General features: G+C 34.4%; 2 protein-coding genes and 1 pseudogene across 2 annotated transcripts; 1 reads left to right on the top strand and 2 right to left on the bottom strand.

The window, feature by feature from the left end:
• The first annotated feature begins 6 nt into the window (after positions 1 to 6).
• On the top strand, positions 7 to 7974 carry LOC18011256 (serine/threonine-protein kinase TIO). Its single transcript, XM_024150594.1, has 23 exons — positions 7 to 205; positions 506 to 619; positions 712 to 786; positions 871 to 963; positions 1041 to 1115; positions 1210 to 1302; positions 1698 to 1761; positions 1850 to 1934; positions 2119 to 2191; positions 2266 to 2334; positions 2433 to 2513; positions 2614 to 2686; positions 2767 to 2919; positions 3444 to 3582; positions 3785 to 3956; positions 4059 to 4160; positions 4238 to 4735; positions 4848 to 5981; positions 6267 to 6500; positions 6620 to 6763; positions 6855 to 6935; positions 7045 to 7233; positions 7557 to 7974. Exons 2-23 carry the CDS (start codon positions 530 to 532, stop codon positions 7806 to 7808), a joined length of 3969 nt encoding a protein of 1322 aa, XP_024006362.1. The 5' UTR covers positions 7 to 205; positions 506 to 529; the 3' UTR covers positions 7809 to 7974.
• Positions 7975 to 8771: 797 nt separating this feature from the next.
• Positions 8772 to 9776, bottom strand: LOC18011255 (mitogen-activated protein kinase kinase kinase 17). Its single transcript, XM_024150597.1, has one exon. It carries the CDS (start codon positions 9774 to 9776, stop codon positions 8772 to 8774), a length of 1005 nt encoding a protein of 334 aa, XP_024006365.1.
• Positions 9777 to 10664: 888 nt separating this feature from the next.
• On the bottom strand, positions 10665 to 27550 carry LOC18010869 (annotated as a pseudogene).
• Positions 27551 to 27639: the final 89 nt, after the last annotated feature.

The raw sequence follows: 27639 nt of genomic DNA, 5'->3' as shown, positions 1-27639 counted from the left end.
GAAGGAGTAAAGATTTTTCCCTCTTTTTGAATTTCAAAAGTTTCCGAGAATATCCAAACAACACAGAGACTCTAATCTCTCTCCAAACATCGATCCCACGGATCTCTCTTCTTCTTACTTCGATTCACCGCGGAAGACCTTCTCCGCCGATCTTCGTCTCCGTCGACCACCATTTCGTCTCTTCTACGCATCTTCGCGAGCCACGGTTCTATATTTCTCTTTACTTTCTCATATCTCCCGTTTTCCCGTTCTTCAATCTCTTTATTCCGAGCTTCGGATGATTCGTCTTACCAATCAGATTTTGGATCTGCATTTATAGGTTAATTTGATGTTTCCCGTTAGTCGATTCGCAACTGTACCTTAGGTTAAACAACAAAATCGGAGTGAAAATATAGTTTAGAAATCCTTTGAAGCTTTTGATGGAATATAGACTTTTAATTATGGTGAATTAGGTCTCAGTGCCGTTATGTAGCCTTAGAAGCTAATACGTTGCTTTATTCGGCAGATTAAAAGACAATCGTGCTCAAATATGGGTGTCGAGGATTACCATGTGATTGAGCTCGTCGGTGAGGGCTCTTTCGGGAGGGTTTACAAGGGAAGACGAAAGTTTACCGGCCAGGTAAAGTGTTGAGTTATCTTGTTCTTCAAACTCTGCTACTTACATCAGCAAAACCAATCTTAATTTTGATAATTTTATCGCCTTTTGATCAGACGGTGGCCATGAAGTTCATCATGAAACAAGGAAAGAGTGACAAGGATATACATAGTCTAAGACAAGAAATCGAGGTTAGAAAACATCTATGCTTCGCGTCACGTGATATCTCCTTAAATCAATGGATTTAGCAATCTCATACTTGTTTCTATTTCCAGATATTGCGGAAGCTCAAGCATGAGAATATTATTGAAATGCTCGACTCCTTTGAAAACGCACGAGAGTTCTGTGTCGTCACCGAGTTTGCCCAAGTACTTCCCTCCTGCTTGATTGTAGAATCTTAAATAATTTTATTAATGAAACCAGTACTGAACACCTAATTTCACAGGGTGAATTGTTTGAGATTCTTGAAGATGACAAGTGCCTTCCGGAAGAGCAAGTTCAAGCAATCGCAAAGCAGTTGGTAACACATTTTGTCAACAGGGCTCTTATTAGTATATCTAATTTTCCTAGTTTTATGATTAATAAGACAATTTCCAAACTTCTCAAAAACCCAGGTAAAAGCATTGCATTACTTGCATTCAAACCGAATAATTCACCGTGACATGAAGCCACAAAACATTCTTATTGGTGCTGGATCAGTCGTTAAGGTAATCTAACCTTCTTCTTTTTCTGCTTCCAGGAATTATGCTTGAAATGCTGGTTTATATGCTTCCCACACGCATCAGTTGTTGATATTTTGTTTCTTAAAGATGGAAAAACTGTTACGTTTAAAGTTACAATACGATTCTTCTGGAAAAGCATATATGACCCTTGGAACTTTCAGTCTATTATTAAAACTAAGCTTGTTATGTAAACTTACATTACAAGAAGAGGATCCGGCTAGCCCGAATCTCATATACTTAGCTAATCATAAGTAGAAACAAAAATACTCTCCAACGCAGCTTTGATTATACCTTTGTCAATGCAGCTTGGTTGTATTGTTTTTTTCTTCTATCATTTATCTTTAGCAGACTTTTTACTTGTCTACCCTTTAATGTTTCAGTTATGTGATTTTGGTTTTGCTCGAGCTATGTCCACCAACACCGTGGTTTTGCGATCCATTAAAGGTTAACCTTTTATTTTCTTTAGGCTTATCAATGAATAACTCAATAAGTTGTGCCTTGTTAATGTTCCATCAATGAAATGTTACTTTAGGCACTCCGCTGTACATGGCGCCAGAGCTTGTGAGAGAACAGCCATATAATCACACTGCTGACCTCTGGTCTCTCGGTGTTATATTGTAGGTGGAGAAACTCATCTGAGTTGTCCTTTTTCCATTTCTATTGTTATGAAAGCTATTGCATATATTAATCCGATGATCATGATGGCTTTTCTTTCCATAGTTTCTAATATTTGCTTCATTATTGTTTGTACACATTTTACTGCACTTGAATGGTTCTGAATAATATCTTATGATACATCAGGTATGAATTATATGTGGGTCAACCTCCGTTCTACACTAATTCTGTGTATGCTCTCATTCGTCACATTGTTAAGGTATATAAATCATTGCATATTTTTGTCCATAGTCTATGCTACAAGTTTGAGCTGACATTTTAGTGAATCTTTAGGATCCTGTCAAATATCCTGACGAAATGAGTCCGTATTTCAAAAGCTTTTTAAAAGGATTGCTCAATAAGGTGAAGTTTCTATTTTGACCTAAGCTGTTTTTTACCAGTTATATTTGAGATCTATCTTGGACTGGATTAAAACGTTTGTCTGTTACAATGCAAACCAGGTGCCCCAAAGTCGATTAACTTGGCCCGCTCTTCTCGAGCACCCATTCGTTAAAGAATCACTAGAGGAAGTCGAAGCCAGGGTAAAAAACTGATATTGCTGAATCATACATTGCAGCTTGTGTCCTATATACAACGCATATTGTTGAAATTGTCTTTTTAACATCTTGAACTCGTATTCAGGAAATGCAACCAGTAGTAGTTGACCACAAGGCAGCTTGGAGACTCAAAGCAAATGGAGGACAACAGATAAATGGTTTGATTATCTTCAGTCTGTGGTTACTGTATCTCTTAATTATTTACTCTTATTAACTTTCTAGTGTTAATTTCACACAGAAAAGTGTGACTCTGCGGCCCCGGTTGAGAATGCCTCTGCTCCAGGAATTCTAGCTGACGTTCAATCAGATATGAAGGGTGCTTTCAAAGTAAATTCTCCATCTCCTGAGGATTTCCTCGGATTCCCAACCCAAGAGGAGATTAAAAGTTCAGGTAATGGGAGAATTTATTTGTAAATATCTTCTTCTTACTATTTGGAATCAAGATGTATCCTATATATATTTGTGTATTTTTAGATTTATTTCTGATGATCACCTTCCCATGAATGTAATAGACATATATTTGAATATTAACCTCTCATTGTTCGTTATCACCCAACGCGTTTTCTACATCTTCTACATCAGTTGATGCTGGTATGCTCTATTTATTTCTAGGTCTACAACTCTTAGAGCGTCTTTTTTCTATGGATGTCATACTGTCATGCTATGCTTGATCCGGTGATCTAATGATTTCCTCATTATCTTTTCTAAGGATTTTACTTCAAATTTTGTACATTTCAAATATAGTCCCAGTTCTTCTTTTGTCTCTCTGTATGTCTTAAAGATTAATGTCAGAAAGCCCACATACATTCTGAAAAGAATATAAGCTGCCTTTAGAATTTCTTCATTTCTAGCCTTCTTTCATGATCGACTCATATATCACTATCATTCATGCCTGGGTTGTTTTTCCCGTTTCAGGTGACGTAATATTAGACAAATTGGAAAATACATCCCGTACTGTTAAGGGTGCAAAAGTTATAGGTGACGATGATAAAGCAATGGATCTTGTTTTGCTGTCACTGGAAAGATGTTCAAAATTCCTGCAAGAGTCTAAAAGGTACAATTTGGTATATGGTTTGTTCTTTTGACCAACTTCATCATAATATCGAGAACAGAAATAGGTTTTCTACGTAAAATAGACTCTGAGACAAGGTTCCAACTTTGTGGTCTTATGATCCTTTACTCTCTTCCAGTGGATTGTTGCAATTTATGATATCTTCGCAGACATGCATATTCACATTTCCTTCATGGGTGCGCAGGGACAAAGCTGTTGCTTGCTCTGTTCAGTCCCTTAGGATCATTTCCAATTTGGTTGCGGCCCGTGCCATAATTTCAGTTGGACTGATTGAGAAAATAACATGTGCACTGCTAGACTTTACTGACGCTCTTGTTGGGATGAAATCATCCGAGTTAAACAACATAATACCAAAGGTGAGTTCTTTTGACCAAATTTTCTGGCATGTGTCTGATTAAATCTTCTACTTTATTTGACAGTCAGAAATGATTCGTAACGCTGCCTTATTTCTTTATCAGAGTCTTTCAGTCACCAAAAACTTGGTCGGGCATATTGATGGTACTAGCATACATAGTTCCTACATCAGGCACTGGACAAAAGTAGTGGAAATCTTTGTACAGGTGACCTTCCTTTTGGTGCACAAGTGTCTTGCGTGATTAAACCACCTGTACTTATTCATTACTTTATGTGTATGTAGGTTGTTGGATGGGAAGAAGAGGGAACCGGTAGAATTTTATTTGAGGCTTGTTCTTGCATCTCAACGATGTTGTCTCGAGTTGCAGAAGATCTTAAGTCTTCAACTCCTGATTCTGTTTCTAAACAGATTTTGGAGCATGCTAACATGTCCCGCATAGTTGATCATTTGTGTCACTGTTTGGCTTCTTCGGGGTCGAGTTTAGCTTCTGGCTCCTCACACATGTTAGCAGCTGCCTGTGAAGCTTGTAGAGCGATATGGATTCTAATAGATACTTCAGAAACATTCTTCAAGAACAGCAATGCCTACATATTTCCTCTAGATGCTTTGCAAAGCCATCGTCTCTCTCAGCTTGACGAAAGGAACTGTGAGTGGGGTCCTTTATCTGAGAAACTTGTTGATACAGTGACGAAGACATTTCTCCGATCAAAACATGTTCAAGTTGCTGTCAGTCATTGCCTTCACCAACGAGTTGAGGCTCCATTGATTTCTGCAATTCAGGTGATTATGTGATTCTTATTTCCCTGTTTTGCTATATTAAGTGAGAAATCTGTTCGTTGTTTCTTTTTCCCCTCTTGAAACTTAACCCGAAACTTCATCTGTAATGCTCCAGCTCTTGTCAAGATGCTGCCTCCACAATGGACTTATGCCTAGCGTGCTTTGTGGTCTTCCCAGCTCACTGCCTATTACTACCGTAGTCAGTGGCGGAGAAGATGGTACTGTTATTTCAGAAATATTTTCTATAGTATCCTATGCTACATCAACAATGAAGGACCAACAAACAGGAGAAACAAATAACTTCAAGGGTAGACTAAATAATCTGGTGTTCCAGTCGTGCCTTCTGTTGGCAACAGTTGCTCAATGTTTGAAGTTAAGTGGGAGAAATTCTGCCCTGTTAATGCTTACAACTTCTCCAAAGAAGCATCTACATCGTCTTTCTGCCATAGCCAATCATATAGCCTCAGATGATAAAATCGAAGCTTCCCTTCAGAATCATTCTGCATCAGCTATGCTTGCTCTTGCATCTATTCTCTCTCTTGAAAAAGGATCTTCTGCTGAATCTTCTGTCTCTGAAATGGCTGTGCCTCTGATTCCTCGAGCTACTAAGCTCTGTTATCATCTTAGGCCTATGCCAAGTAACGAAGGTGAAGTCATATCTCATCTTACCAAATGGCACGGACTTCTGGATGGATGTATTGGTTTACTAGAATCCAGATTGAAGTGGGGAGGACCTCTAACTGTGCAGCAGCTTATTGCTAGTGGTACACCAATGCTTCTTATTAATCTGTTAGCTGGCAGACTTTCGAATGCTTCCCCAGATGACATCAAGAACACACCCAATCGAATTGGCTTGTCCCCGATGGGCGTTATATGGACTGTTTCGTCTATATGCCACTGTCTTTCGGGCGGCACTTTAACTTTCCGTCAAGTTCTAGTGAAGATTGAAACCATGAAGCTGATATCTTATTTAATGTCTGATGCTCATATCAAGCTAGTAAAGAACTGGGGAGGTCCTGGAGGTGGAAAAGATGGAGTGAGAGAGACAATAAATGTGATAATTGATCTGCTAGCATTTCCTTTTGTTGCTCTACAAAGTCAACCAGGTTCGTTATCTGCCACCGCTTCTGTGAATAGTGGATTCATTCTCAACGTGGGCTCTCCTGGTGTAAGAGTGTGCATGGAAGATAGAGATTTGCTAAAAGCTATAGAAGAGGATATGGACAAATACATAAAAGTCCTACTGGAGGTTAGTTCTTCGATTTCATTTACTTTTTTTTGTTTCTCTATTTGTTAATTAGACTCCATCGTTTATTCTCATGATTCATGGAGCTGAACTCAGGGAATATAACATAGATGTTGACAAACATGATCAGAATATCTATGGAGGATAGACATCAATCAGTAATCTGTTTTAATTATTGTGACTAAATTTCCATTGTCCACCTAGTATTCTCATCGATCCTTAATGCTACTCATTCTGTGAACTAAATCAAATCTCCATGACATGTCGCTGTACAAAATAAAAATTCAGGTGGGAGTGCCCAGTTTAATTCTTCCTTGCTTGGAACACTTGGATTTGAAAGATCTAGTAAGGCCTGTTGCTTTTCTTGCCAAGATGGTGGGTCGTCCACGTCTCGCCGTAGAGCTCGTTAGCAAAGGTCTGTTAGATGCCAACAGAATGAAAAAATTACTGAACCAGTCAAGTCCTAAGGAAGTCATACTTGATGTTTTGATGATTATATCTGATCTATCGAGGATGGATAAGGTAAGCTCTCTAAATTTATGAAACCGAAATAAACACATGATGCATTCTATTTGCTTAGACACATAGAATAAGTTAAGTAAACGCTGCTATCTAATTTGTTACTATTGTTAACCGTGTAGGCTTTCTATAAATACATCGGCGAGGCTGCTGTTTTGCAGCCATTAAAGGAATTTCTCACTCATTCGGATCCAAATATACGCGCAAAAGCTTGTAGTGCTCTTGGGAACATGTGCAGACACAATGAATATTTCTACAGTTCTCTTGTAAGGAACAATACTAAGCTTTTACTTTAAGCCTTATGTTTTCAAAACAGAGTGGGCCTTCTTACATGGTCTGCGTGTTTATTATGTGTAGGCGGAATATCAAATCATCGGTCTCCTCATTGATCGATGCGCTGATCCAGACAAAAGAACACAGAAATTCGCTTGCTTTGCTGTAAACTCATCACAAACTAACAAACCTATTTTTTTATTCTCCATTTCCATAGTACTTTTTGATCAATCTTGAAAGGTCCTAACCAACTTTTTAATTTTCTTTTTGGTAGATTGGGAACGCAGCTTACCATAGTGACAAGCTGTACGAAGAACTAAGACGATCTATAACGCAGCTAGCAAACGTTTTGACCTCAGCGGAAGAAGACAAGACAAAAGCGAACGCTGCTGGTGCGTTGAGCAATCTTGTCCGAAACTCCAACAAGCTCTGTGAAGATATAGTCTCCAAAGGAGCTTTACAGGTTACGTATCTACATCAATCACGAACTTTAAATGCTTTCGTCTCAGTTTAAAAATTTAAATGTTCTTTCGGAGTTATTACGTTGAATTAGTCTTAAGTCAAGCATAGCGTTAGAGAAAGAAAAAAAAGTCAACCATAGCGAAAATTTCTAAAACAAGAAGTCTGGCGTATAATATTAAGTCTTGTCATGATTTTTGTGTACAGGCGTCTATGGTTTAGGGTTTGTTCATATTAGTCTCGCCAAGCTCTGAATATAGTCAGAGAGAAAATAAACGTGAAACTGGTGTCTGATTTCGCTTATTTTGTCGTGGATTTGTGGTGCAGACGTTACTGAGGCTGGTCGCGGATTGCTCGGCTCTTGCCCTGAACCCAAGCAAGAAAGAGACAGCAAGTGAATCGCCGCTCAAGATCGCACTATTCTCATTGGCCAAGATGTGTTCGAACCATCAGATTTGCAGACAGTTCGTCAAGTCATCGGAGTTGTTCCCGGTTATCGCGAGGCTTAAACAGTCCCCCGAGTCTAACATTGCTCACTATGCTTCAGTTATTGTCGCAAAAGTCGGTGGTGATTGTTAGGAAAAAGAAAACGTCCCTTGTAAATTTGTTATGTTACAACACCGTTTCTTTTTACTTCTTCTAGTCTTCGTAGTACAAAATCGTTTATGAAAATGTGCAAACGATCTAAACCGAAGTAAACCGATATCGCCTCAAGTGAGGGCGATCAAATTACTTTTGTAATTAGTCTGGTTTGGTTTCTTGCAAACCTACCTATTCAAATCCGGTATGTTGTTATATTGTTATACGTCTCAAGCCGTAACCATAATCCATCCTCGTATGTAATCTATTCTATTACAGTATTTAGTTCTTCGATGGATTTCAAAGTCGATGATATAGTTAATCACTTTCAAAATATATATTACTTTCAAACGATGATCAGAGACACTTTCTCCTTTTCTCTCTTTCTCATAATACTCGCTAATTATTCTCTTATTTACTCTATTTTTCTGCATATTCTATCATGGTATCTTATTCTTCTAGTCTCTTATTCTTCCTTACTCTCTTAAATCTCTTCAGCCGCAATTGATACGCGATGTTCTTGTAGTGGAAGAAATACCGAGAGATGATTACTTGGGATTAGTTATACGATCTGTTTTGTTGATGTTGTGGGTTAACCCAGTGTTCCAAAAACTCATGTAAGCCAACTTTTTTGATTAAATTTGTTATAAGAATTAAGAGCATCTTAAGCAAATCTGTCATGACCAGATGATAAACAATGGCGAGTGCCTAATAAAGAAAGCATAAGTTTTACTAGAGATAGAAAAAAACTTTTCAGATTAAGCAAAGTTGAACACTTTAACAAACATATTTAGCAAAGAAAAGTGTAAACTATCCAACAAATTCTACAAAGGAGAAACAAGAACAACAGTTAATTGTACGTAACATACATACAGATTGAGATACTGAAATACATATAATTCGATCCACATACTAGACACAAACTAGATAAGAATCCATCGTTTTCAACCTCAAGATTTTAGTCTAAACTTTCTTAAAATATGGAGCCTTTGATGGAACAATCTTCGATTTCAGAGGTTTCTTCTCTGAGACATCCTCTGATTTCTTCGAAGCTCGTCTGATTCTCAACTTCAACTTCAATAGAAACGAGTTTCTTCTCTCTTTTACAACGGCGATAACTTTCTCCATCTTCTCATCTTCTTCTCGAGGCAAGAACCGATGAGACAACAACTCAGACGCACTTCCTCTCTCCTCAGGTTTCCTCGAGAAACACTTTTCAATAAACTCCCTTGCATCGCAAGGCACACACTCTGGAATCTCTGGAGCTTCATCATAAAGAAGACGAGACGCGAGATCATCGATATCAAGACCAAGCCATGGGATCTCACCAGTGTACATCTCCAGCACTAAGCATCCTAAAGACCAAAGATCTAGGGTTTTCTCCGCGACGCCGTCAATGAGAGACTCCGGCGGCATGTAAATCCGCGTTCCCACAAACGGAAAACGGACTCCCCAGTAATGAGGGATCTCTCCGACTTCTAACGAGTTTCCAAAATCAGAAATCTTAAGTTCGTATGATGAAGAATCTCTGGACGGGAACACAAGGAGGTTGTCGGGTTTGAGATCGCAATGAACATAACCATGGCCGTGAATACAGACCAAGCCTTCTAGAATCATACGCGTGAAGTCTCTGATCATCGTTTCAGGCAATTTTCTGTCGGAGTAATTGTCCATAAACGAACGTAAACTACCTTCACAAGCATACTCGAGAAGCAACTTGTAGACTATGTTCCCGTAAGCACTCAAACCTTCTTCCAACGACTCTCCAAAGCATTGCACAATTCTTGGATATCCTTTGAGTTCGCAAAGTATCTGAAGCTCTTTTTGTAGGCTGTCAAAGTCCTCAGCGTAAGAGTTTTTCACGGCTGCCTGAAACGACGAGCCGTCGCCTTTAGTGAATTTGACGAGATTAACGAAACCATAAGCACCTTCACCCAAGAACTTCACGATTTCTTCGTTCGATTGCATCTTTTGATTTGCAAAGAGTTACCAAGAGGAAACTAAGAAACTTGAGAAATTTGCAGCGACAGAGAAAGTGGAAAACAAAAGAAAATACGGTAAGAGAGAAAAAAGGAAATTGACTTATATAGAGTTAGGGTTTAGGTCGGTGATATCGATTATCATAATATCGTTTCAACAATTGTATTTGGACCGTTAGATAGAACTTAAAATAAGGAAATTACAGCTGAGAAAGAAAAGGAAACTTTTAGAGAGTCGCGGATTTTTTTTTTAATTAGTCTAACGTCTATTTTATTTTCTTTATCTATTTTCTCATTGCAAGAGAAAATTGCAAACTCCTTGATGTTTTTTAATAAAAGATAAAGATGTTGGATACCATGAAAACGGTGACGCACTGTAAAGTTCAGTACTACATGTCGTTTTTATTTATACTGTGCGAACTCCATGTTGGTTTGAAACAAGGCTTAACCATCTGTATATCGCATGCCATTAGAGAACATCAGCGGACCCAAGATACTTTGAAAGTGATTAACTAAATAAATTGAGTCGACTTTGAAATCCGCAAATACCCATCCTGATACAAAGAACAAGAACACATCTTTCAAATCACAGTTAAGCAGAGAATTTAGTAGCCTACTCTTGATAGTGTTACGGTAATGAACACAGTCGATATGTTTATGAAATTTTTATTATTTTCAAAAGTTCAACATGGTAATGAATTTAGTAGCCTACTCTTGTCCGGAACCAAAGCAAATCTCCACTCAATAGCGTACGATTTCGAACGAGGATAGAAGAAGACAATAAAAAACAGCACACGAGAATAGTAAAGAAGAGTCCAAGCAAAACTAAGAAACATGTTAGGGAAACAAAAGCAAGACACTCTTCAATAACCTGCTTTTAGTCTGCCTCTGCGTAGGCTGTTTCAAGCTGAGCTTGCTCGGCTTCTCGGACTTCTTTCTCAGTCTTACGTCCCTTCTTTGACTTGTAATAAATGCTCATGAACGTGCCTACAGCCCTGTACTTCCTGCGGCAATGCTTGTACAAGTCAGCATCAAACCTTCTCCAAAAGCTCTTCTCGTCAAGCTCAGATACTGGGTATTGAGGCTGGAAGCCATGGTTTTCTATAAGCCACTGCTCCATCTTGCGCACAGCTTCAACTCCATCGAACACTTCGCCTCTCAGGACAGTACCTGGAGCATAGCAGACTCCAACATCTGTGTACATCTGTGCATCTTCTGTGTCTCCCTGTCTCATCTCATATTCAAAGCCTGGTTCGGGGTTAATCAGGCTTTTAACCGGTTGTTTGAAGAGTTTGTGAAGACAAAAAGCCCATCGGATAAACCTAAACAAAAATGAAACATTAGGGAATAAGTTTTAACAACCACAAAAGCCAACCACAGATCATAGAGGAGGCGTGGGAGAAAGCTTACCTCCATTTCACGGTCGACCCATTCAAGGGTATTGCCGACTTTGTACAGAGTAACAAGCATGTCCTGGATGACATGCATTTCATGGTAGTAGTTTCTGATGGCTTCACCTTGCGTGGCCTTAAGAAGGGAGACCTTTGGAGGCATTAACCAGCCAAAGAAAAACCTGATGTAGTAACCGATAGGATTTGTGATATTTAGTCTAAGACTGCCCAATCAAATACGCACGCTTAAGTTCGTTGAGAACCTAGTTCTAGCCGAAGTCAAGGGAATTAAGAGAGCAAAGTTTTCTTGAAGAATAAGTTTTAATATGTCGTGTGCTCACAAGTTGAGACATCGACCCTATATATAGGTAAAACAAAGCCCTAAAAACAATTAGGAAAAGGAAATCTTAAGTTTATCATAAAGAAAAGAAAAGATTAAAAGAAATAGAAAGTTAACTTAAAATCAAAACCAAACACCAAAAGAACATTGAAGATACGCTGCATCAGGTCACCCGGGGTAGAGAAAGATTCGTCCTCGAATCTTCAGCGTCATCTTGAGCAATATAAGGAGTTAAATGCTTGACATTGAAGACATCAAAAGATCGAACATCAGCAGGAAGCTTCAGCCTGTAAGCATTTGCGTTAATCTTCTCCAAAACTTCCAAAGGTCCAATTTTACGAGCTTTGAGCTTGTTATATTCGCGAGCAGGAAATCTGTCCTTGGTCAAAACAGCCCACACTAAGTCGCCAACCTTGAACTGCACATCACGACGATGACGATCAGTAACAGCTTTGTACTTCGATGAGGAAATGTTAAGGTTATCATGGACCTGTGCATGTATAAAAGCAAGATATGCAACAAAGTCAATCGCATGACCATGATCACGAGTCTCGTCTGGAGCCACACCAAGGTCCACTGGTCCTCGAGGAACAATTCCATAAACCACCCGAAATGGACTAAACTTAGTGCTCCGATTCACAGCATGGTTATAAGCAAACTCGGCTTTGCACAAAACAGAATCCCATGACTTGATGTTGTCGCCCACTAAACATCGCAGGATATCACCTAAAGAATGGTTAGTGACACCATCAGATTGAGGATGATACGCCGAACTCATGTCAAGACTAGTACAAAGCAGTCGCCAGAGAGAACACCAGAAGTGACTAAGAAATCGAGAATCTCGATCGGAAACGATGGACAAAGGAAGACCATGAAGCCGATAAATCTCTCGGAAGAAGAGGATAGCCACATGAACTGCGTCGGTCGTTTTCTTGCAAGGAATGAAATGTACCATTTTAGAAAAACGATCGACCACCACGAAGATAGAATCATGGCCACGTTGTGTGCGCGGCAAACCAAGCACAAAATCCATGCTAATGTCAGTCCATGGCTGAGTTGGAACCGGCAATGGCATATACAATCCACTATTAGACGCATGTCCTTTAGAACGCTGGCACACAATACATCTTTCCACGAATCTCGCAACGTCCTGTCGCACTGAAGGCCAAAAGTATGAATCGGTGACAAGCTTCAACGTACGATCGCGGCCAACATGTCCCTCTTCATGAAGATCTTTAATGATCTTCAAATGCTAACTGCAGTCTAGAACGCACAAGCGAGTCTCGCGAAACACAAAACCATCCACAAGGACATAATCCGACTGAATCCCGGCTGATAAATCCGACCAAATACGGCCAAAGAAAGGATCAAGCGGATACAAGTCTGTGAAAGCAGCAAAACCCACGACCAAAACTTGCAAAGTCGCAAGAAGAGAGTGATGCCTACTCAGGGCATCAGCGACCTTGTTCGTCTGACCGGACAAATGTTTAATAACAAATGTAAACTGCTGTAGAAAAGCGATCCAAGAAGCATGCCTGGCTGAAATCTTGTCTTGACCTCCCAAATGTTTCAATGCATCATGATGTGTGTAAAGAATAAACTCCTGATGAAACAGATAATGACGCCAATGCTTGATCGCCTGCACAATGGCATAAAATTCAACATCATAGGTGCTATAACGTGCTCGAGAACCTGCAATCTTCTCACTGAAAAATGCAATAGGGCGTCCTTGTTGACTCAGCACAGCTCCTATTCCCAATTTGCAAGCATCACAATGCAGCTCAAACACCACAGAAAAGTCAGGCAATGCTTAAATAGGGGTGGAAGTAAGCTTCTCCTTAATCGCGTCAAAGGCTATATTAGCTTCTAGAGTCCACACAAAAGATGAGCCTTTCAAACAATCTGTGAGAGGTGCCGTAATATTACTAAAATGATGCACAAAGCATCGGTAGAAAGAGGCAAGTCCATGAAAACTCCGGACGTCACTAATCGTCTTAGGAGTCGGCCATGACTTAATCGCTTCCACCTTGCTAGGATCCACCTCCAAACCCCGATCAGAGACAATATAACCCAAAAACAAGACCTGAGGCAAACCAAAGATGCATTTCTGTCGACCTGGAAACAGTTGCTTGCGACGCAACACCAACAAGACAACCTCCAAGTGGTCCAGATGGCTAGTCAAATCTGAGCTAAACACAAGTATATCATCGAAATAAACAACGACGAATTTACCAATGAAAGGTCGGAGAGCTTGATTCATCACCCTCATAAATGTACTTGGTGCATTTGACAACCCAAATGGCATAACCATCCACTCAAAAAGGCCTTTACGCGTCTTAAACGCTGTCTTCCACTCATCAACAGGTCGAATTCCAATTTGATGGTAACCGCTCTTGAGATCCAACTTAGAAAAAATGCAAGCACGACCAATCTGGTCCAAAAGATCATCTAAGCGCGGAATAAGAAATCGATAACGGACTGTAATCTTGTTAATCGCACGACTGTCGACGCACATCCTCCATGATCCGTCTTTCTTGGGGATAAGCAAGGCAGGAACAGCGGTAGGAATGGGACTTTCGCGAATATGAACTTTGCGGAGGAGAGCTTCCACTTGGCTACGCAACTCATCATGCTCCTGTGGGCTCATTCGGTAATGAGGGCGGTTAGGTAAAGCTGCATTAGGAACCAAGTCGATGTGATGTTGAATGTCCCTTAATGGTGGCAATCCTTGAGGCAAATCAGTCGGAAAAACATCCGAGAATCGATCCGATAAGGAGACAAAATGCGGAGGAACAGCTGCGGACAAAGAAATCACTACTGGAGATGCGACCAACACCCAAATACTCTGACTCTCGCGTAAATGTGCTTCAAACTCTGCCTTGGGAACAAGTAACAAGGACTGAGAAGGCACCAATACCGACTGTGTTAGACGAAGTCGCTGTACGTGTGACCTCGAGCTGATCAGGAGAAGGGATCAATGTAATAGTACGACCTTTGAGAACAAAGCTATAAGTATTAGCTTTACCCTATGCACGACATCATGATCGTATTGCCAGGGATGACCTAAGAGAAGATGGCATGTGTCCATAGGAGCAACATCGCAACTCACTTCATCTTGATAAGACCCAATCGAAAAAGTCACCACAGCCTGCTTAGAAACCCGCAATTCTGATCTGTTATTAAGCCACGCGAGCTGATATGGAGCAGGGTGTTGAGTCGTGAGAAGCCCCAACTTACGAACTGCTTCTTCTTCAACCACATTGGTGCAACTACCTGAATCAATAATCACCTTGCAGATTTTGCCCTTAATCGTACAAGTAGAACGAAACAGATTCGTTCGAAGCCAAGACTCTGCTGCACCACGCGGAGCCAAACAACTGCGGCGAATGACCAAAATCTGCGAGGCATAACCTGTATTGCCACCGATGAAATCAACATCTTGATCAGAACCGTAATCATCAAAGCGCGGTTCTCCTTCAAAATCTATCGTCTCTTGCGTAAGCATAGAACGCCTATTCTGTTTCGGGCATGATAACACCGTATTTTGACCATTTTTATGGATCGTTTTGAAATACTTTTTCTATGTTTTTAATTGCTTTTAAGTACTTTTATTACGTTTTTCTAGTATTTGTAGTTTCAAGACTCTTTTCAGGAAACTTAGGGAAAAGCTTAACAAAATGGATAGAAAACCAGATTTCAGCTCAGAGTCAAACCGTCAGAAGTTCACCTCTGATTGAAGGCCTTCTCACCGTCTGATCCAGCTCAAATTTGGAGACCTTAAAGATGGAAGTATCAGCTTTCCAGTGCACTTTACAGCTTGGCAATCCAACGGTTCAATCAAAAGATAAGCAAAGAGCAAGATGTCCCGTAAACCAGCCGGCAAGCACTTCCACCCGCGGCCAACAGACAATTTCCCGCGGTCAGGAGCATCCCGACCGCGGCCAAACACTTGTTCCCCGCGGTCAGGAGCATCCCGACCGCGGCAAGCCAACTCCGAGCACAAAACGCCCATTTCTGAAGCCCACATTTGGAGAAACCCTAAGTGACGTCCAGAGAGGTCTTGAGCACTATAAATACATGTCTTAGGAGCCCTAGAAATTGTGTAACCTAGAAACCTCATATCATCTTTCAAACTTTTATTGTTTTTTGCTTTAGATTTTAGGGAGAGAGAGATTTGTTCTCTTGAACCCTTGTTCTTTCTTTTTCAATTTCGGTTTCTATTCTACTTCTTAATACTATGTCTTTGATTTCGTTTATTATGTCTGAGTAGTTTTATTGTTGGGATTAAGGGATTTTCGATGGGGATTTATATGTTCGGTGAGGATTCCATTGGCTATTCAGCTGAATCTTAGAACTTTTTCTTCTGAATTCGTTTTTACTGCATGAGGGTAGCGTCATGAACTACAATCTGATCCAGATGCTTGGTGACACGAAAGTGTTCATCAGGTATCAGATCTAGTTTAGAAGAGCAAAACAAACATAGGAGTGGAAACCTACCTATGGGCGATTTGTGAATTAGGACAAGTCTTAAACATAATGCATCTCTTCTCTTCCAGGGCCAGAGTGGAAACCTACTGGTCAGGGTTGAGAGAGATAGTTGTCTATGATCACGACAGTGGCGTATTCATACGTCCGTGACTCCAGTTCGAAAAGTTTAAGCTAAGATCTTACAAAATTTACTCTCTAGCAATGTTTTGAATCGTTCGTACCCCTGAGAAAACTTCCCTGAACCCCAACGCTTTCTTCTCCATTGTTTTACACCGATTTTCTTTAAGCTTTAATTCAATATTGTCTTTCCTTTTCAGTTCATTTTCATTTAAGCATTAGAATATCCGTTTTTATTATTTTTAGTTATTTTCGTTAAGTTTAGTTATTACGCCATTTAATTTCCGTATTCTCTTTTAAGATTTCGTTTTTAGATTTTAAACACACTACCAAACCTCCACTAAACCGTTTTTGTTCTAGACTTCCTTACTTTAACTTATTTTCAAAGGCTTTTTGCAGGAAAAGATCCTCCTTCCCTGTGGATTCGATCCCTAAGTACTACAATTGATCAGCTGTGCACTTGAGGCTATTGATTTCAATTAGGGTAAAACTTGACACCCACAACACACCACCATCAGGGCACGCGGTTTGACGGTGACCATTCTTGCCGCAATTAAAGCAACGTAATGCACATGTCCTTGCCGGGCGAGAAGCTGCAATGGAATCCACTGGAGCGTTTAGTTTGTCAAGTCCCACGCGTGTAGTTGGATCATCAGACAACTGTCCTGCAGAAGAGGACTGTGAAGGTGGTACTCGAGAACGCGAAGACGAAGACCAAGTATTCCGAAATTGTTGTTCCATTGCGATAGCTCGTTGATGAGCCTCAGATATTGACATGGGGTTAAATTGCTGCCTAGCGACCTGTAACTGAGGGCGAAGCCCACCGATAAAACGCGAGACTAGCTGATCCTCTGTCTCAAGAGCAGTAGCACGCGCAACCAATTCAAATAAATCTGCTGCATAATCATCCACTGATCTAGCACCTTGACGAAGATTCTGCAGTTTATTGTAGAGAGTTCTCTCATAGTTGTATGGTAGGAATTCCCGTCGCATATGCTTCTTAAAACGCTCCCAAGTGTCAATTCGTGGTTTACCAGAACAACGTCGAGATTCTTTCAACTGATACCACCAGGCGGAAGCACGACCTTTAAATCGCGTTGCCACCAATGAAACACAAGCATCATCAGGTACTTGTTTAAATTCTAGAACCTCTTCCACCATGTTCAGCCAATCAATAAACTCCTCTGGGTTAAGAGAACCCGTAAACTCTGGAATGTCCACTTGAAATCCTGATTCCCAGCGAGGAACAGGATTCGCACGCACACCTTGCAAACCGTCATCACCGAGACGGAGAAGATCACGATGATTGTTAGGCCGTGCACCTCTGTCATCATTGCCTGCCGCAAGAGGATTATTATCACGAACGGGAACAGCAAAGAGATTTTCTGCTAACCCATCATCATCGTCTTCCTGCACTCTGTTTTGCTGTTGCTGATTTTGGACACCGTGACGCTGACCCTGCTGATTCTGCAGAACCCGTATCATAGCTTCCTCCACTGCGTGCAACAAAGCATCGTGCAAACCGGCCGTAAACGTCTCCAAAGTACGTTGGAATTCATCGTGTTGTTCTTCAAGGGTAGGTTTTCGAGGTGTCATCGTAAACGTTAACGTAGGATCATGCTTCAATTGAGAAACTAGATTTTAACCCCGTGCGTCCGCACGAGAATGTTTTATTTTTTATTTCTAATATAAGTTGCATTTATCTTTTTTGTTTAGATATAATTTGTTTTTGTTATTTATTTTTTGATAACAAATTTATCTTTTTTGTTTAGATATAATTTGTTTTTGTTATTTATTTTTTTAAATCAAAAAATTGTTATCATATTTTAATTTTAAACAGTAAAATTTGTATATTAGTAGAATAAGAGTTGCGTTAATTAAGTATACATTGATCTAATGTTAATTATAAACTTTGTTATTATGTGAATTTAGATTTACACATAAAAAATCTATATATGTATGAATTTGCTAATCCATCTGTTTAGTTGTCTTAAATCATTTTTAATATCTTACATGTTTTGACAAACTAACCCGTATAAGACTATAATTATAATTGTATAACCCTATAAATATTTACTAATATGGAATATTTGGACCAATTGATTATGAAAAAATATAATAAGATGTTTATTTACTATTTGTGCTATTAAAAAATGTATATATATATAAACTGACTAACCTGTTAGTTTAATTGTTTCAAATCATCTTAATATCTTACATGTTTTAATAAATTAACTCATGGACCTTAAATATATATATATATATATATAACTCTAATCAGCTCGATCATATTATTGTATAATATAAATATTTATTAATCTCAAATATTTGATATTTTAGACCAATTGATTATGATAAAATACGATAAAATAATTATTTACTATGCATTTTTATAAAAATATTTTTTAAATTTTAAATTAAATCTCTCCTGTATTTAAGAAATTTTAAAGTATTAAAATTATTATCTAAATTTTCGTAGTAAAATTGAATTATATTTTTTTGAATTTTTTGAATTTAAATTAAATTGAATGCAAATTTTTGTAACTAAATTTAATTAAATTTCTAATAATTTGAAATTTAAATTAAAGATGGCCTAAATTTTAGAAAATCTAAAAATATCTAAATTAATAACTAATTTTCGGAAATTAAATATAAAAATAAAATAAAATATTTTAAAAAAAAACTTTAGGAGTGTTTGGATGCCAGCACTAAATGTGCTTCTGTTTTAACAGAATAGATTAAAGCTGCTGTATTCTGATACCAACTGATGTAGTAACCGATAAGATTTGTGGTATTGATCGTTTAGTCTAAGAATGCCCAATCAAATACGCACGCTTGAGTTCGTTGAGAACCTAGTTCTAGCCGAAGTCAAGGGAATTAAGAGACCAAAGCTTTCTTGAAGAATAAGTTTTAATATGTCGTGTACTCACAAGTTGAGATATCGACCCTATATATAGGTAAAACAAATCCCTAAAAACAATTAGGAAAAGGAAATCTTAAGTTTATCATAAAGAAAAGAAAAGATTAAAAAAAATAGAAAGTTAACTTAAAATCAAAACCAAACACCAAAAGAACATTGAAGATACGCTGCATCAGAACCTAAACTAGAACCGGTCACCAAATGGTAATACAAGGAACTAGTGTGCTTATGGTAATACCCTCGGTTGGGATGTACTCGACAAACTCTCCTTTCTTTCAATGCCGGTTGTGCATATTGGTAGAACCATGGCTTGAACATGAACCACCATCCAACGTTACTGATCTTGTTCCCTTTCTTCTTGGCCTCTTCTCTGGATGCATATTTACCCGTCATCATTACGCCTTCAGTTGAACTGTAAACCATGCCTTCAATAAAACTGGGATATAGCTGGATCCAAATCTCTGGGTGCAAAGGAATCAATATAACCCTATGGTTTGTAGATCACCCTTGACTGGAATGTAAGTATCAGTGTATTCTTTGATGTGTACAAGCCTGATTTCAGCAGCAACAAGAAACTCGAGTGTCCCTTGTGACCATTGGATTGCATAGAAAAGGTCAAAAATACGCATTGTCTTTAGTGGCCCCGACAAGTTCCCCGTCCGCTAGAACAATGTTGTAAGCTTCAACAGTATCCATAAACAAACTCAAACTTATATTTGAAAAAAAAAATTAGTTCACTTACAGTTTAAAATGGCAAAAACCATCCTTGCCCCAATCTTGTTCTACAATTCAAATTCTTTAGTAACTCTGCAAACCTTTTCTTTTCTATCTTCTCACAATTGAAATGTGTGGCAAGATTGGGGCAATTTTTCAGGAAAACGATTGATCCTTTCTGATCAATATAATCTCTGAGCACTTCCTGGATTCAAGAGACATAAATGTTTATGTATGGAAAGTGTACACTAAATCATGGAAAGTGTATCAAAAACTAGGTCTTATTTATGGATATGAAATTTACAGTATTATGTACAGAACTATAACCAAAGGCTTGAGAAAATGAGTTCACAAAAACCACTAATAACTCTATCAAGGCTTTTGCCACCAATAACTGAAGTCAAAACGATGCAGTTCTGATATGATAGTGTTCATGGTATTACTGTCAGATTTGCATGTATACATTTTTAAGATGAACATCATGAAGACAGAGAGGTTTCACGCACCATTCGTATGTTCATAAATGGAAATCAATTAGCAAACAAAATAAGATTTGAAATAAAGTGGACTATCTGACCACCCTGCTCAGCATAGAAACTTGTAGACGCTAATACTAGTGCCGCAATATTGCCACTGGCAGAACTTACGAGGAAAGCCAGTGTAGATACCCTTTACTTCACCCTCGTGAAATGCTGCTATTGCAGAATGAGTTGAGAGAAGTTTAGAGAGGGGAAAGTTCTTTCAAATCATTCTGCGACAGCAGTATTTCAGAAATTGGTGATTTAGGGTTTCGTTGAATGGTATAGCATAGCATGGTCTTATATATAATCAAGAGAAAATGATGATTTAGGGTTTTCGGAATGGAATATTTTGGTTAGTTTGTTGCGAATTTTAGGAATTAAATTGAATAGATTGACAATATATTTTACAGAATATTTTTGGAATGTTATTAAATAATTGTAAGAATTTTAAACATATTTATGAGTATGTGTATTATTGTCCGTTTCTGTGTTTATCTTCATTGTTTTTTTTTTTTGTTAAATTTTTTTTTTCTTCAGTGTTTATCTTCAGTGTTTATCTTCATTGTCACGATCTATTTCAAGAAACTTTTATTAATGACGATGAGTTTTAAGAAATTATAAATATTAAAAGATATTGTGTGCTATACATTTACGTAGTTTAAGATAGGTAAATGATATTAAGATTTTGTTCTAACTAAAATTACTTTTTTTTTTAGCTTGTAGAGCAATCTATGTGAAACTAAGTCGAGAATTTTCTAATAAAATCTTTGTGTTGATACAATATTTCATTTCCCAACTTGAATTATTCATCCATATATTGTTTAGATTTATTCCTTAATTGTTTAGATTCATTGTTAAAAACTTAAAATCTAATTTAAGAAATTCTTTAATTGGTGCTAAGATTCAGAAAAAAAAAATTGTTGAGAAAAATCAGTGCTAGCATGCCTTCAATAATATTATATTAATAGAATTTCCGATTTATTTATATTACATAACCTTCCACAACTTAAATTTGTGATCTTGTTAATTATGGCGAGGATTTAGGTAAATTAATTTTGGAAGATATTTATACATTAATATAAATTGAACTTGTATTGCAAGTTTAGGGATTTTATTATAAACTGTAAACTGTTATAGAATATGATTAGGATATATCGTATATACATATACATGTTATTGTATAAACTAGTATTCTGGCCCGTATATGTCCGGGCTATTAGAACCACTAAAATATTCTTTTTATTGAGAGCGTGTAAGTTGTTATAAGTTGTTACAGAATACTATTATAAAAAGAACTTCTGATTTAGAAAATTTTAAAAAGAACATCAAATGATAGTACGAACAAATTTAACATAAATCGAGATATAAGAGGAAGAAGATGATAACTTACCTTGAATCAGAACCAAAAGATAATGGTGTTCCTATGCATTTTTCAAGTTCTGGGGAAGTGGCGATGAGTACAATTAAGCTAGTTTATAGGGTAAAAAAAATTTTTAATCGAGAGACATTTAATGTAGATGATGAGAAATTTTATTTTAAATCAGAGTAAACATCTTGTAGTTTGAGATGAATGCTTTATTGCTTTATATAACTATATTTTACGAATTAATTTAGTCAAAATTTGTAATGTAATCTATAATTTTTTTATAGATATAATTTTTCTAATAAGTGACAGAGATTTATTTTGTGTTTAATAATAATTTGTTTTTAATTATTTTTCAAGTATTATTATGACCATGATCATAAAAATATAATTATAACTGGATTATTCTATTAATCAAAAATAACTGTTACAATAAAAAAATATTTCTAACTCGCTAGTTTTATTAATATGAAAAGAATTATGGTTAAAAGACAATAATTCTAATCCACCTGTTTATTATTTTTATATAATTAAAATTATTTACTGATTTTGAAATAATTTTTATCTTAGTATCTTGTATGTTTTGATAATCTAATCTGCATGTTTTGATAATCTAATCCGCATAAGACCATAATTAAGAAACATACCTAACTCACTCCATCAAATTGCTATATAATATTTATATTTAACAGTTTCAATGTGTGAAATTTTAGTTTGATTGAATATGATTGAAAATTTTCAATAATTTATTCGTTAATCATATGTGTTATTCTTAAAATATTATTTAAATTTCAAATGTTAAATCAAATCTAACATATATTTAAGAAAGTATAAAGTAATTTAAATTAATATCTATTCTAGAATTAAATTTAGTTACAAAAAATATAATTTTAGATTAAATATGACCTAATTTAAGGAAAATTTTAGATATATAAACTAATATCTAATTTTTGATATTAAATTTAGATATATAAAGTGTGTTTTTAAAATAATATTACAACAAAATAAGATAATCTTAAAACAGTTTCTAAATAATTTTTTTAAAAAAACTTTAGAAATGTTTAGATGCAAGCACTAAAAGTGTTTCTGTTTTAATAGAATAGATTATTTAATAACTTTGAAAAAGGTGGTTAGTTTTTGTAAAAGATAATGGAAAAGTGGGAAGACGAGGAGGACAGTTGCAAGTAACTGAAAGAATTGGTCCCCCACGTTTTCTTTCTTTAAGATAACTAGATTTTGCACCCACGCTACGCGTGGATAGTTTGTTGATAAAATTTATATGTAATCAATTATATTTATTAATATATAAATTTTATATATTAGTATTTTAACAATATATTAAAAATATTATGGTGTTAATCTAATAATTTTTATGTAAATTGTGAAGTTTTAACGGTTTTGTTTTAAATCTATATACAATATGTCATATTTCAAAAACGTATTATTTTGTCAAACACTTTTAAGTTAATATACCCAAACCAATTATTTTTTTTACAAATTAATCAAATGCTACATTTAAACATATTATTGACATGATGATAAAATATTATACATTCACTTCCATAAATCAAGAAGATAATTTTTTTAATCATTTTTCACTTTTATTCTAATTACAGATGCGTTTTTTTTAACAATTAAAAACAATCAAATTTAAAATTTAATCTTTTTTCTTCTCTTGTTTAACCAATACAAATTTTTATTTGATATATTAATTTAAAAAACAAACTAATAAATAAAATGTTTGTTTTGAGATTAATAACAAACTTTAAAATTGAAATGTAAACAATAGTTGAATTAATATGAAATGAATAAAATTACACAAACTTTATGAATTAAATATATTTATGTCAATTGGTTGTGTAAACTTCTAAATAATTTTTCAATGATTATACGGCATCTCTTCTAATAAGAATGAAAATGTTTTTCATTATAATCATTATTATTATTGTTATATCTATTTTTTATTGAATATATCATATTTATTTAATTTAATAATTTTTTATGATATATTCAGTTTCATCATATTCATTCTCACTTTTTCGAATTATAATTAAGTAGGAAAAACTGGTACATTTTAATACATACAAATTTAGAAAAATGAAATAACTAATTGAATAACTCAAAACTAAGAACTTTTACATTAATCTATTGCAATTCCAAGTCAAATATATAAAATATAATTTTTTGATTATTTTTGCATAATATATTACATGAGATTATGTGGAAATAATTTTTGCATATATTAAAAATTTTAAATAATTATTATTATTTGAAATTCTTGGTGAAAAACCTTATAATTAAGTAACATAAACTTGTATAAGTAGCATGTATTTTTAATAGATAAAAAAATTAAATTTGTAAGTTAGAAGAAATTTTAATATCATGTTGTTTTTTTCTGTTAATAGAGATTTCTTTATTTTTAATTTATTTTCCTAACCATAATATTAGAATTATAATTTTTTTTTAATTTAAAATTTTGATATATATAAATAAAATTGAATTTTTAAATACTGATAAGGATGCCTTGATAATAATGTATATTAAACTGTTACTAATAATAGAAGAATTTTAATTAACAATTTTTTCTCTATTATTTTGTATTAACAATGTACTCCCTCTGTTTCATTATAGTTGATTTTCTGAATATTTACACACAGATTAAGAAAACTATAAATGCTCAATTATTTACTGTTTATTTTTATTAATTAAGTTACTTTTATAACTGATTTCATTATTTATATTATTACTTTTTCTTTTTTAACTGTGCATTAATAGAGTAAAGCAACATGCATTAATATTATTCATTCAATTTAAAGAAGAGATATGCATTTATTAGATGTAGGAAATCAAATATTATGAAACAAGAAAAAAAACCTAGAAAATCAACTATAATGAAACAGAGGGAGTAATTTTTTAATTTAGAAACTTTTTAATTTTAGTTATTAATCTGTATTAATAAAATTGATCTTTTAAATCGAATGTGGATATTCTAAAGGCATATAACTTCAAATTTTATTTTTTATTATAAATATAATTTTTTTGTTAGTGATATAATTTTAAAATTTGGAAATTTTTTAATTTTAAAAATTGATGTTGATAAATAAAATTAAACTTTTAAATCATATGTGGGCATTTTTAGCGGCATATAGCTTTAACTTTTATTAGTGATAGATTTATAAATCAAAGGTGGAAGATCCCACACGAGGCCCGTTGCGGCAAATGATTTTGGTATTTCCTCCTTGTTTTGAGGTTTACCGAATGTATTCTAATGCTGATTAGTCAGCTAATTGTTATCTTTGTGGTTCAGGTTGGGTTGTGAAAACCCCATCAGATATCATGTTATTTCAAAAATCTTCTTTGGGTACTTTAATCTCTTTCATGTTAATGACGGAAGTTTTTTTTTCTATTTTTAGTGCTTCGTTTTTCAAAAGTGTTGCATATCAATCACTTGACATGTTTCTCGGATTATTTGAAATTTATCATTCTTTTCAAATTCGGTGGCAAAGATTTGGAGATTTTACACTCTCTTTTTAATGACTCATTCTTAAATGAAATCTGACTCTATTTTATGTTTCTTTTTTTATTTGAAATGGTTGAACATATAGAAAAAAAACTTAAAAATTATTATAGTTATGTCACAAAAATTTGGATGATATTGTAAGAGCCTTTAAATATGTGTATATACATCTAATTTGAATTTAAAATTTCTTATGTTAATATTATTTATTTTAGTTTTTAATATTTATTTATCTTTAATAATTTTAAAAATATTAATTAAAATTGGAAACTTTTTAATTTTCAATGTTGAGGTGGACCAATAAAAATATTATACAGAATTCTTTATTCAGAAATAATATTAAAATTTGTAAACTTTCTTAATTTTCTTATTTAACAATAATAAAAATTGGAAATTTTCCTTAATTTTGAATGCTGATGTGGACCAATAAAATTAGTCTTTTAAATCCTATGTGGACGCTTTGAAAAGCATCTAGCTTTAACTTTTATTAGTATAAGATTATGAAGCTCAAGCCAGATTGGCCATGTGATTTGTGCTTTATATAAAAGATATAGTGCGTGTTTGGAAATGAATATGTTGTAAACAGTTTTATTGTATAAACATGTTATTTTGATACATGTTATTTTGTTGTGGTTTATTTAATATATTTTTCGTCACTAATTTTATAACAATTATTTTTCTTAAATAAGTATTGATGATTTTATTCATAAGACAATCTGAAAATTGTTTAACAAAAAAAACTCAACTACTAAAAGATAAAAACCACATGCATGTATTAGAATGTTTATAGAATAAATTAAAATAACATGCATGAACTTTTCTAAACAAGTATTAATGATTTTATTTATATGTTCATAATAAAAAAAATTTGAATCATTACTACAAAGAAAATAATTAAAATTTCTATTAAACACTTGTGGACATGTATATCAAACCATACATACACATTAGAATATATATATATATGGAAACATCTATGACTAAAATGATTTTTTTTTTGAAAAACAAACTCTAGTTTAAAATCTTCAATTGACAAAAAAATAATTAAATAAGAAATATACCTCTTCACTTTAGTGTGAAAAAAATGATTGAGATTGGTAGGAAAATATGAATGCTTGAAGAAAGAAGAAACTGACTTATTGAATTTGGAAATGGGAAAAACGTAAAAAGAAAAAGAAAATGCAAAACAAACGGAGAGGAGCATATGCAGTTTAATATCTATTATATTAAAACAGAAACACTTTTAGTACTTGCTTCCAAATACTTCTAAATTTTTTTTTTAAAGTATTTAGAATTTTTTAATAATAATTTATATTTAATTTCGAAAATTATTAATTAATTTAAATATTTTTCGATTTCCTTAAATATAGGTAATTTAGAGTTTATTTGATTTGATTTAAAATAAGAAATCAGATATTAATTAAGATTTGATTTAAATATTCAAATTTAAATATTTTTTTACTATTAAAAAACTTTATCAAAAATACCAATAATTTTTTGAAAAAAATAATAATTCACTTATAGAAAATAATATTTAAATATAAAATATTTATGATGATGTAAATGATATGATATTTATGTTGATTATATAAAGCATTTATATGATTAAGATATATTTGTAAATTAATAATAAAATAATGGGTAAGAGTCAAATGTATAATTTAAAGATTAAAAACATATTTTTAATAAACCATAGAACTGAAAATATATACAAAAAAACCAGGTTAAAAATATGTTGATAGCTAAAATCAATAATTTTGAATCATACATATATACCATAAATATATTTTTTCATACAAAATAAAAAAAATTAAAACATGCACTTATTTTAGATTAAATTTTTAGAAAACTATATAAAATATTCTATGCTAAATAACATACCGTTAATACATCTTAAACTTTTAATAAATATTTATATTATATGATAATATGAAAAGATAAGTTAAAATTATACTTTTGTAATCATAGTTTTTTTTGGATTAATATGAACGGTCGGGTTAGAATTATCATTTTATAATTACAATTATTTAATACTATATATAAAAGAACAAATTTACAAAAAAAGCTATATCTACAAATAAAAAATAAATATTTTCACTTATTAATAAAAATATATTTATAAAATAATTATATCTAAACTCAAAAAACATAAATTATATTATGAAATTTGTTAAAAAAAAAAATAATTCTCGGGCGGACGCAAGTTAGAATCTAGTCTTATATTATTTTGACAAAAAAGCATGTGGTTGTCAAAACCAGAGATCGACATTTCAACTATTTTTGGTATAGGTTGGGAGACTTACTTGCAATAAAACTCTCCAATGAGATTTATAAGACTATAGTACGGGTTGAAGAAACTTGAGCCTTCCATGTTGATAGCGACGAGCACCATTATAACCGTGATTATACCGAACCACAGTAATGCAAATCCTGAAATCTGCAGGAAGGCTTTACGGTTTCAGGTCAAAAAAGCATATAAAG

The sequence above is a fragment of the Eutrema salsugineum genome, unplaced genomic scaffold, assembly GCF_000478725.1.
Source record: "Eutrema salsugineum unplaced genomic scaffold, Eutsalg1_0 scaffold_7, whole genome shotgun sequence".
NCBI classification, from domain to species: Eukaryota; Viridiplantae; Streptophyta; class Magnoliopsida; order Brassicales; family Brassicaceae; genus Eutrema; species Eutrema salsugineum.
The sequence above is the reverse complement of the archived record's forward strand: the minus strand, read 5'-3'. Positions and strand labels throughout refer to the sequence as shown.